The sequence below is a fragment of the Euprymna scolopes genome, chromosome 19 (genome assembly GCF_053919585.1).
Source record: "Euprymna scolopes isolate OS-2025 chromosome 19, ASM5391958v1, whole genome shotgun sequence".
NCBI classification, from domain to species: domain Eukaryota; kingdom Metazoa; phylum Mollusca; class Cephalopoda; order Sepiida; family Sepiolidae; genus Euprymna; species Euprymna scolopes.
Window position 1 is genome coordinate 126,853,098 of NC_136500.1, and position 13,185 is coordinate 126,866,282.

Genomic DNA, 13,185 nt, shown 5'->3' on the forward strand with positions numbered 1-13,185 from the left:
TATCAGCATGACTAGAAAATGTCTCGTACTTTGTTAAAATATAATTTTTATGTCTTGTGCAAATATTTCAAAGTGTAGTAGCTGTTCTGTCTGTAGTCATTATGGGCAAATAGAACAAACAGAACTTTCCTCATATGTACAAATAAGGTTTGTCATAAAATTGTCATACTATTTATAGGCTGATTCAATTTTTATTCTCTGCTTTGATATTACTAGTTAAGTGATCTCATTGTTTTATTTTTTGTTTTCACGTATATCAGGCTGACACAAGGCTGTTGGCTCTGGAGACTCTCCTTGGTGCATGAATTACATAACATTATGGTATGTTTATAATTCAGGAAAAGATAATTGTTGTATATTTTAATTTAATTTTTTTTGTTTGTTTTTCTGTTTTCTTATTTAAAAAATGCTGGAATTGGACGAGATGTGGCAAAGATGCTGTCGAAATGTGGTGCCAAAACCTATGCCCTCAGCAGGACTGAAGAACACCTGAAAACATTAGTAGCAGAGGTCAGATAATTTTTTTTTTTTACATATTATATAAATAAATGAAAATAAATTAAAAAACATGCTTATCAGGTCCAGAAGCCACTCGACGTTAAAAGTTAATGAGATGGATGAATTGTTAGTTGAATGATGAATAATATTTTTTATTTTTTTTATTACATTTTCATCCCAAACAAGGCGCATTGCCACTTTGGTGTAGGGGGCTACTATGAGGGGCAACAGCTACTGGGATACTATGTAGGGAGTTGGGCAGCAAGATGTCAGTTCATTATTAAAGTTGTAGATGTTGCATGGATTTTATTCAATAAATATTTCTAATTCCATTTCCTTTTTCTCTCTCATATGAATTAAATAAATTTTAAGTATGTAATTAAATTCTAACTTGCAACGTCAATTTTTAGAATTAAATATTTAAACTTTATGAATGTAATACTTTTTTTATGTTAATATTACTAATTTTCAACTGTTTTTATGTTAATATTACTAATTTTCAACTGTTTTTATGTTAATATTACTAATTTTCAACTGTTTTTATGTTAATATTACTAATTTTCAACTGTTTTTATGTTAATATTACTAATTTTCAACTGTTTTTATGTTAATATTACTAATTTTCAACTGTTTTTATGTTAATATTACTAATTTTCAACTGTTTTTATGTTAATATTACTAATTTTCAACTGTTTTTATGTTAATATTACTAATTTTTAACTGTTTTTTATTATTTCGCTTCACATTTTTATCTTTATGAACATTCCTATCATAATTGGAATTATTTTTATCTTATTATCAGATATATGCATTGACATCTTTTAAATCTCTTAAAATTTTAATGCAAAATTCTATTTTAAAAATAGTTTTACCTTAAATTATGTCTTAATTTACATTTTTCTTTCTCTTGTTTAATTTTTTATGGTTTGTTTTTACTTATGATTTTTTTTTAAATTAAAATATATTAAATTATCAGTAACATTAAAAAATAATTAACTTTAAATTAAATTATGCCTTTTTTTTACATAAATGATTTTATGGTCGTAAACACTTAAAAGCATTAGACCATTTAATTTGACAAACTTCTAATTTTCAATCTTTATTAGTGGTGCCATATGAATTCAAAGACATTTTTTTGTTCAGATATTCAACTAATATTATGAAGTATTTATCTTAAAATCTCACAGATTATAATACACTAAAAAGGGACATTAATAGTTTATTGGAAATTGATATTATTTACCTAGGTTTAGGGTTCCAATATTGAATCAAAACTTCTTGCCAGCAAAAGTAGTTCAAAATGAGAGTCAGCCAACAAACCCAGTTATCTATTATAAAGTGAAGTCGTATTCCTATCTGTTTAATATATACAAAAGGTGCGCTCGATATAAATGCAGGTGTAATTCAGGGGTCGGTCATGAACCTTTATTATTCCTGATATTCATAAATGATCTCCCTGATAAAATAGTCTCTGAGATAGGTGTATTTACTGACGACACCACACTGTATAACAGCACGAGGAGAAAACAAATGAAGACATATCTAAGGCAATGGTGGCAACCCTAGTCTGTAATGGAATGGGGTCAGAAATGGATGGTAACATTCAACGCTGCCAAGACTAAGATCGTTTCCTTTAATAATTACATGAAACCTTACCAACCACCAATAGCTATGGCTAAAGATAAATTAACTGAAAGTATTTCATTCAAACTCCTCAGCTTAATGTTCACGAGGAACATAAGTTGAAACAGATACATTGAGAGCATTGCCAAGGCCGCTGTGAAGAAGGTGGGCTCTCTCTACCATGCTAGAAAGTTACTTACGCCAGAAAGTATCCTATACCTCTACAAGGCGACCATTCGCCCATGTATGGAGTATTGTTGTCGCATTTGAGCTGTTGCATCTGCTACTAGTCTCTCACTTCTGGACAAAGTTCAAAAGAAAGTCGCCAACCTGGCATGTCCTGAACTGTTATCTAATCTTAAACCTCTGTCTCATCGATGAAATGTTACATCCCTCTGCCTGTTTTACAAGTATTTTAATGGTGAATGCTCTGACGAACTACAAGCCCTTGTACCCCCTTGAGGTAAATACCCCTGACAAACAACAAAGTCCCACCCCTACACAGTAGAGATCCCTAGATGTAAGAAAGCCTTCTACTTTAATAGTTTCTTCCCCGGAACTGCTAGACTTTGGAATTCCCTTCCGGGTTCCTGCTTCCCCAACTGTACTGACATGCAGAAGTTCAAGTGTAATGTAAACAGACATCTTGCTGCTCAACTCCCTACATAGTATCCCTGCAACTTATTTCCCTGATAGTAGCCCCCTCCATCAAAGTGGCACTGTGCTTTGTTTGGGGTGAAAATGTTATAAAAAAATAAAAAATATTATTCATCATTCAACCAACAATTCATCCATCTCATTAACTTTTAATATCGAGTGGCTTCTGGACCTGATAGCATGTTTTTCTTTTATTTATTTTTATTTATTTATATAATATGTTAAAAATGTGCTTAAAAAAAAGTTAAATAATCTCAACGAGAAAACTTATCATACTTGCTAATGTCATATCTCTCTATATATAAAAGGCACTTTGTATATATGGGTCCTGGATATGACCTTAAATTATATCCGATGGTGAGGTCCCAGCTTGCAGGCTTTGGGGAGTATGGAGCCACCCTTTAATTGCCATTGCTCCCAGGTCCACTCTGACCCGGAGTTGTAGTACCTGTTAGGGTTCCAACTATAGGTTAAATAGAAACTGACTTGAAAAAAAACAAATATATTCTATTAAAAAATTTTTTCAAAATCAATGGATTCGGCATTAAATAACCTGAAAAGGGTTGATATGCCGTAAAACAAAAACATCCAACTTGTATGTGTAAACTTGTTCCCTATAGACTCTGAAACAGCTGAACCGTTTTTTCTTTGTTTTTTTTTTATTTTCACTTAAATGTATTATTTTAGAAGTTCTACAGAATCTGCTCTGCTGGGCCTCAACTTCAGTATTCAATATGGTATCACTTCAATAACCAACATGGTCACAGAAAAGAACATAGAAAATCTTGTAGTCTATTTTTGTTCCATTGAATAAATTTACTTTCTTTTGTGTGTGTATTTTTTTTTTTTTTTTTTTTTTTTGTCCTGAAACATGTTCTTTTATTACAGTGCCCTGAAATTCATGCCGTTGTGTGTGATTTGAGTGATTGGGACAAAACTTGTTCCACAGTTACCTCCCTTGGACCCATTGATCTTCTAGTCAATAACGCTGGCATTGGTATCCTGAATTCGTTTTTAGAAGCTAAGAAAGAAGACTTTGAGCAGTAAGTTTAGTTATTAGTTTTTCAATTATTTGGTTTCCACAGTTATTTTTCTTTCTTTTTTTTAAGAACTTCTATTTTTAGACAGGAGAATTATTACAGCCCATTTTCCTTAAATTGCTTATTTTCAAGCTCATTCATTGGTTAGAGGTGTCCATATTTAACAGTCTTCCATCATGTTCATTAGTTCTTCTGATGACATCATCATAACTGGTCCACATATACATAATTTCTGGCCTTCCTTTTTTTTAAATTTTTTTGATTTCCACATTATTAGTTAGCATACACATTTATTGTTTGGGCTCAAATCAAGTTATTAAGTTAGATTTATGTCCAAGGAACCTATATCTAAAATTTCAATTGTTTATACCCAAAATTGGTGGAGGAGTTTGGTAGAGTTCTCAAAGGTCAAATCGTTAAACTTTGACCCCCTTAACAGCCAAATTTCTGGCCGAAAATGGATTACAAAGATTTTCCCAAATCTCCATACCCTGTATATTAAATATTGAGTCTGTAAACTGAAAATTGACAGTTATTGTGTAGGGAAATGTACATACACACTTTCACTTTTATAGATATATAGATAATCATTGCAAAGTTTTTTCAGTCTTGTTTTAATTAAAAATTATTGAAATTAGTAGGGCTTTTTTTAATAAAAATTATTGAAAACAGTTTTTGTGCTATATTTTTTAAAGAATAATTATTGAAAACACCTTTTAAAATCTTTTAAAACTATAGTTTGTGTGTTTGCTATTATATTGTATTTGCCTCATAACTAAAGACGTCTTAATACATAATGTGTATTTGAATAATTTTGACTTTCAACCTTTCAGGACATTCAGTGTCAATTTGAATGCAGTAGTGAATGTATCACAGGCAAGTCAACTTTGATATTTCTGTGAATCTTCAAGAAAAAAACTTAATTTTCTCAAGGTTATTTTAACTCTTTTTGTTTATAAGCAAACTAAAAAAGTCATTTATTTTCTTTTTGGTTAACAACACATTGCATCAATTTCTTTTTAGAAAAAAATGAAAAATAAACACATTTATTCACCATTGTCACTAGTTTTGTATTATTAGAGTGGGCTATTGTTCAGGAGAGTTGGAGAAATGTCTGAAATTATAAAGCTTTCTGAAACAAAAAAAAAATGTCTGCATTTCATAAATAAAAGCCTGTTAGTAAAACTCTGAGAAAGCAAGTTAATATGTTTAATTGCTATGTATGTATGTATGTATATTATTATTATTATTATTATTATTATTATTATTATTATTATTATTATTATAATATATATTATTATTATTGTAATATATATATATACTATTATTATTATAATATACATATTATTATTATTATTATAATATATATATATATATATATATATATATTATTATTATTATTATAATAATATATATATATATTATTATTATAATAATATATATATATTATTATTATAATAATATATATATATATATTATTATAATATATAATATATATATATTATAATAATATATATATATTATTACAATATTAATAATATATATTATAATAATAATATATATATATATTATTATAATATTAATAATATATATATATTATAATAATAATATGTATATATATATATTATAATATTAATAATATATATATTATAATAATAATATATATATATTATAATATTAATAATATATATATTATAATAATAATATATATATTATTATAATATTAATAATATATATATATTATAATAATAATATATATATATATTATAATAATAATATGTATATATATATATATTATAATAATATGTATATATATATATTTTTATAATAATAATTATATATATATATATTATTATAATAATAATTATATATATATATTATTATAATAATAATTATATATATATATATTATTATAATAATAATTATATATATATATATTATTATAATAATAATTATATATATATATTATTATAATAATAATTATATATATATATATATATATATTATAATAATAATTATATATATTATTATAATAATAATTATATATATATATATTATTATAATAATAATTATATATATATATATATATATATATATATAATGATTATGTAATTTATATGACTAAAAAAAACAAAATATTCCAATTGTTGCATCTTTAAGTAAGTAGTTTGTATGGACTCTGTTTTGGTCAGGGAGACTTTTTTTTTTACATGGAGGTCACCACTTATCAAGGCCCAGAAGCCACTCTGGGATAAGGGTTAATGCGTGTATAGTAATCAATGGGATAGTAATCGTTAGTAATGGAGATTTGATAAAGTGTCTTACTTAAGGGGGGGGCGGTTCATCAGGAATTTGTTTATATTAGACTTAAAGACATCCCAGTTGTAGTCAGGTGGATTTTCCTGTGTTAAGTGGCATAAGCCATTGAAAAATATATTCAAATGCATTTAGGTGATCCTCAATGATCATTGCTGTCTTCATTGTCGATTTTGGGGTTCTTGCTCATCAGATCAGACCCCTATTTTTTTTTTGCAAAATTAATCATTCCCCTTTTTCCATTTGCAAGTCAGCCAATGAAAAGGAAGCGTGTATTCAAAAATTAATAATAAAATTGCTATGTTCTTATCAGGTCGATTCATTTATTGGATCATTTAATCTAATCAAATTATTTTTTTTTAAATCATATGGGACTCATAGATTTAAACTTAAAGTAAAACTATAACAACGCAATCATAAATAACAGATGGAGTTTTAAATTACTGAAGTTAAAATACATAACCAAAACTTTCAGATGCCATGCTGGTTATAATTGTGGTCATATATTTCAACTGATTTTAAACGCTTCCTTGCTCGGCTAGTTGTAATAACTTGCAAATATCATAGTCGAAATTCTGCTGGGTCTCCCTGCTGTTGGCGGCCATTTACTTTTTTTTTTTTGACTCCATGCCTAAAGAAACTTCAGCCATATATATATATATATATATATATATATATATATATATATATATATATATTAATTCTTATTATGAATATTTCATCTAATCTTATATGTATTATAATACATACTTAGATAATTGCCACTTATATACTACTAGAAAATAAATGTAAACCTAAAATATTTTGTGACTTCATCACCACCAGAACACAAGATTTTATGTTATTGACATAAATACACCTGTTTGTGTTGGCAAAAGTGTGTTCATTTTTATGGTGCTTATTGCGATCAATAAATCTTTTGTTTAAGCCAAGATATGTTCATCTAAACCGCAAGAACTTTCTTGTCAACCTAAATAATTTTCATGTGCATAATATATACTTAGCTGATTGGCATCAATAAACATGACCAATTTAAAAAGAAAATGTTCTCTTTAGCAGTTTCTCTTAGTTTTTAAAAATTCATCACACATTTTTTTTTCATTTTGGATATTTTTTCTTGATGAAATAATTCTATTCACTGAAAATTGTTTCAAAATTTGTGCACTTCAGGTGGTTGTGAAAAGAATGATTGCAGATTCACGCAGAGGGTCTATCGTGAATGTCTCCAGCCAAGCGTCTATTATTGGACTGAAAAATCATGCTGCTTATTGTAGCAGCAAAGGCGCCCTTGATGCACTCACCAGAGTTATGGCCTTGGAACTAGGACCTTTTGGGGTGCGTGTGACCAGCATATATTTCATTAAAACTTTTCAAATTTTGAAATAATCTCTTTTCAAAGGAAAGCATTTCAGTTGTCAACTTTGAACTTTAAAGCGTGTAAAATTTTAAGGGGGATGTTGTAGTTTGCTTGGAATTATTTGAAGATTATGACAATCAAGTCTTGTAGGAAAAAAAAAAAAAAAGAATACAGGGTGACCAAAAAAAACGGGCCCCAACTCTAATTAGGCCTCGTTTCTTAGTGTTTTGTCCGAATGAAATGAAACTTTGGTCATAACTAGTTTATTATATTCAAAACATCACATCAAAACACTAGGGTCTTTGGCCTTTGTTTTCTCCATTGACTGTAAAATGCTCAGAAAAACAATTGAATGTCCACTGTTTTTTTTGGGGGGGGGGGTCACCCTGTGTGTGCAAATTTTTTTCTTCTCCTGGAGATGAGTTATACCTCAAAGATTGAAGAACTTAACACCACATTACCGTCCTGGTGCGATACATCATGTTGATAAATATTTTATAATGGAAAAACTCAATCATGTTCTGCAAAGCTAAACAAAATTTTTGTTTCTGTATAAAACAAGCAAACCAAACACCATGAATAAATATTTAAAGATATAAAGAACTTGAAGTATAAAAACGTTTTACAAAAATGACTGAATTCAGCATTAAAGAACTGGAAAAGGGTTGGTATGACATAAAACAACCAAACCAGAATTCCGTCTTTTTTGCGTCACTTATATTGAAATAGATGGAGATCTAAACTGGCAGCATCCGAGGCTCTTCAGATAATGGTCACTGAACAACGTGGTATCTAGCATTCAAGTGATTCCTAGATGCAGGTTCTTGTTGCTGAATAAGAGATCATTTGAATCTAAATATCACAATGCAACTTGACGGCAATAAATAAACGAGCAAGGCGGTATTAGTCAACATCCGTGCATAATGCAGCCAAAGAAACAGAACACATGTCCTCGCATTCATTTGGTCCTTCGAGATGAACAGGGGTCAAGTATTCAAACGGTGACCACTACTATGGTAACTATCTTGTTAGCTACAACTATCGAAGAAGAATACTCGTTTCAGCACAAGTCAAATTAATTTCCGAACAGAACAGTTTTGCATCACTTTTAAGTTCCATTACGAAATTTAAAATAACAGAATATACTAAACTTTATGTTTGGAATCCTTGTTGTAATTTTGATCAAGATCCATTAGATGATTTTGATTCTAGAAAATGTCTCAACCTAATTAGAGTTGAGGCCCGTTTTTTTTGGTGGGGGGGGTCACCCTGTATATATATATAATGTGTATGTGTTTATAATAGATGTGTGCTTATAATGCTAATGTAAAGTAAACCCAATTAGTGCAATATGAAAAGAATAAAGCAGCAGAAAGTTCTTCATGTTTTGAATTATTTAATTTATATTTCAACGTTATAACTTTATTTACAAAATGTTTCAAAGTAACAGTCGTCAATCATGATCTTTTTTTTTTTTATGCCCCAATAAGACTTCACTTATATTTTGAATTTTTTGGTTTAGATTCGTGTGAATTGTGTCAACCCAACTGTGGTATTGACAGAGATGGGCTTGACCTGCTGGAGTGATCCAGCCAAATCTGAAGCCATGCTCAATCGAATTCCATTGAAAAAATTCGCTGGTAAGTTAAAAGATTTTAGCTTTTTTCATTGTCCCCCACCCCCAAGGATTTTTCTATATTTTTGTTTGAAATTGCATTTTCATTGCTGAATGGGCAGATACTTTTATATGCATCCAGGCACCTCCAACAGAACTTTGATTATCGGCTGTCACACTTAAAATATTTTTGTTGATCTGTTATGCTTAACTAGCTAACAGTGCATAATAGTCAAGCACCTCAGCAGAAATAACCTTCTTAGTGACATGCAATATGGTTTCCGTTCTGCTAGATCTACAGCAGATGTGCTAACGGTTATATCTCATAAGATTAGTGAATCTCTCGACAAAGGCTTCCTTTCTAGGGCAATTGCTCTTGACATATCAAAGGTCTTCGATAAGGTATGGCACAAGGTCTACTTCATGAGATTTCCAGCTACGGTATAACTGGAAACGTTTTCTCAATTATTAAATCATTTCTCTCTGATAGGCTCATAAGAGTAGTGGTTGATGGGCAGAAATCAGAGGTCCACAGTATTAATGCTGGAGTCCCTCAGGGGTCCACCTGGGCCGAACTCTTTTCCTGATCTACATCAATGATCTCCCAAAACACATACTTAAATCATTTGTGACATTTATGCTGATGACACGACCATCTATGGCAACACATCAAAGGCCGTAAATGACAAAGTTCTCTCTGATTCTCTCTCCTCTGATCTTGAGCGCATGGTACAGTGGGGGAAGAGGTGGCTGGTTACTTTTAAAGCATCCAAAACCAAGCTTCTATCTTTACATCATCAACGCTCTGAACCCCATCTGGCATCAATTGAAATGGATGGCTCTCGTCTTGGGGAGGCTCCATGTTTTGACAAGCATCTGGGATTGACCTTTACTCTGAAATGGAACACGTGCATCAAGTCTGTTGCCAAGGTCGCTGGAAAAATGGTAGGATCCTTCTACCATTCCAGAAGATATCTCACTGCTGGTGCAATTCTCTATCTATATAAAAGCCAAGTACATCCAAGGATGGAGTACTGCTGCCATATCCGGGCAGTAGCTGCTAAAAACAGCCTATCCTGCCTTGACAGAGTACAAAATAGTCTTTGTGTCTTAGTGGGGGGATGCCTTTTTCTCTTCTCTGCAACCTCTCTCTCACAGAAGAGACGTTGTGAGCCTGTCATTGTTTTATCATTATTTCCATGGAAAGTGCTCGTCTGAGCTCCAATCTCTGGTCCCCCCTCGCCAATCTTTCACAAAAAACACCCGTCTAGCTGAAACTACTGTCAATAATTTTCCCCACTCTTTATCTATGCCTAAATCAAAACGTAGATTCCATGAGCAAAGCTTCTTTCTTAGAAGTGCACGCCTGTGAAACTCTTTTCCGTTTGCCTGTTTCCCACCTAACTACAACTTGGATGTTTTCAAGTCCAACATCAATAAATTCCTGATAAACCGCCCCCTTAAGTAAGACATTTTATCAGATCTCCATTACTAATGATTACCGCGATATTGTCCCATTGATACATGCAATAACCCTTATCCCCCGAGTGGCTTCCGGGCCTTGATAAGTGGTGACTACCATGTAAAAAAAACATTGAATTTTCTCAAAATTTCCAATTCTGATGTAAAAAGAATGAGAAATGTTGATTAAAAATTATGTTTTCATAATATCCTCCTCCATCCCCTGTTATTTGACATGAAAATAGTTTAACAATATGGTCAAGCTGAGATAAGTAGGTCCCGCAGACGAGCCTCGTTCTGATATTCAGAAAATTTAGGTTAACAACTGGTGAAGCTACCGAAAAGTCACCCTTTTGAATAAAGAAGGATATAAACAATATTTTTAAAATTAATTTCTTAATTTTGCTTAAAAACAAAATGTCAACACATATAAAGAAAATATTTTAGAAAATAATTTCTTAATTTTAAATAAAAATTGATTGTAAAGAAATCTTTTTTTTGTTTTAAATAATTATTGAAAAATATTGCAAAGTGTTTACATAGCTGGTTCTTTGGGATAATAGGGGCGCCTGAAACCTCTTTTCCAAAACGAAAAAAGCTTGAGTGTTTTTACTATTTTAAAGCTTTTTTTTTTTAAGTTTGAAACACAAGTAGTGGCTAGTTAACTTAGAACAACAAGTGCGCATGGCGGAAATTCTTCAGGGTTTAAATGTATTATAATGCTTTTATGGTGGTCAAAAAAAGTTTTTCAGCTGCCATATTACTTCCCATTTACTTGCCTCCCCACGTGGGCAGAGTTAGACACAAGGTCGGTTTTTAATGTAGAGAAGCATTTATTACTAAAAAAACGAAATGGTGAAATATAAAAGCAAGTTAAGCTAAAAGTTAAAAAAAAAACATGTTTTATTTTTTTAATTCCAAGAATTAAAGAAAGAAAAAAATTCAAAGAAATGTTGAACGTTTATTGCTATAAATATAACGAAGCACCGGTGTCACATTTCATACAACCTAACTGTCAAGATTTTTCAGAACGAGGCTCGTCTGCTGAACCTACTTATCTCAGCTGCGCCAACAATATTTATATGAATATTTAATTCAAGAAAATTTATGTCAAAACTTGTAAACGTTTCGGTTGCTGTAACTTTAAACTGTCTTCCTGTGTATCTTGTCAAACTCGGGAATCTTTTTACCAAACTCGAATCTTTCTTTGTTTTTAGTAGTGACATAATGAATAAAGTATCTAAGTACAATTCACTTCTAAGTGAAGCTTTTCTGGAGGTCCAAGGTTCAATCTTTAGTGCGGTGTGGGAAGTACAATGAATACAATTGAAAATTACGCAAGACTTCTACTTGGTCATCGCTGATAGATTAATAAATTTATAAGGTAATAATGGTTTTTATTATTGGTATTATTGACACTTGAAAACAACTATAAAAAATAATATTAAGGAAATTAAAATTTGTTATTCTCATTACAAAAATGCTAAATCTTTTGCACATACATACATACATCATCATTATTATTATATATGTATTATTATATATGTAATATATATACATACACACACATTGGTCTTTATTATGGAGAGTTATTAATTGTGCCTTTTTTTCCAGAGGTTGAAGATGTTGTCTACACCATTTTGTTTCTGCTGAGCAATAAATCCATGTCAACCACCGGTTCTGTTCATCCTGTTGATGGAGGCACCCTTTGTTGCTAATAAATCTTTGACTTGGATTCCATTTTTTTTTCTCTGAACGATTCTACTAAGTCTTCTTTCCAGAAAATGTTCAAAAATTATGGTGCTAAAAATAAAAAATTGTGTTTATGCAAAACTTTGAAACAATATAAGTAAAAATTTTCTCCTCTGCGTGTTTTGTCATTTTTTGAAAGTGGGAACTATTCCCAATATGTTATGCATTATTCTATTCTCATTGTGAACTATACATATATATATATATATATATATATATATATATATATATATATATATATATATATATATATATATATATATATGCATGAATAAATATATATTATTCCAAACAATTTAAAACAAAAAAACTCGGAATAACATTTTTGCATGGCTAATGACCCCCTCATTCTAAATCCGAAAGGTGAAAGAAAAACTCCTTTTAAGAAGTAAAATATTCAGAATTTTAGGTCCAATGGCTTAAATTTAATAATGCGAAAACATCCAGTTAAACGTTCATAAAAGAAATTGGTCTTTTCGGTTGTACTGCATTTGCAGAAAGCTAAAATTCAGTCAAGGAAAAGTGCAAATGGATACATAACCAACAAACATACGCTTCCATTGTTTTTTGTTCCCCCCCCCAATTGTTTAATGTATATATATTTTTTAACTGTTTTTCTTACAATTTATGATTGAATATCATAAATTGTTTTTTTATCTAATGTATCAACTAGCAAATTTCTAGCTTTGCTGCAATCATAATTTGCTAATTGCTTACCGTCCTCTGATTAGAAGAATAGCAAGAGTGATACTATTCACATTCCCTAAAGTGTTAAGACACACAAAAAGAGTGGAAAAACTAAAATAAAAAGAGGAAATAAGTATAAGAAGCAAGGTTAGTAGAAAGACAATTGGGAGTAAGTGGTT

General features: G+C 30.2%; 1 protein-coding gene across 1 annotated transcript; it reads left to right on the top strand.

The window, feature by feature from the left end:
* Nucleotides 1–435: 435 nt before the first annotated feature.
* LOC145240358 (L-xylulose reductase-like) lies at nt 436–12,285 on the top strand. The gene is made up of 6 exons (XM_080103938.1): nt 436–510; nt 3,667–3,821; nt 4,652–4,694; nt 7,305–7,469; nt 9,014–9,131; nt 12,182–12,285. The coding sequence occupies exons 1-6, from the start codon at nt 436–438 to the stop codon at nt 12,283–12,285; spliced, it is 660 nt and encodes a 219-aa protein (XP_079960064.1).
* Nucleotides 12,286–13,185: the final 900 nt, after the last annotated feature.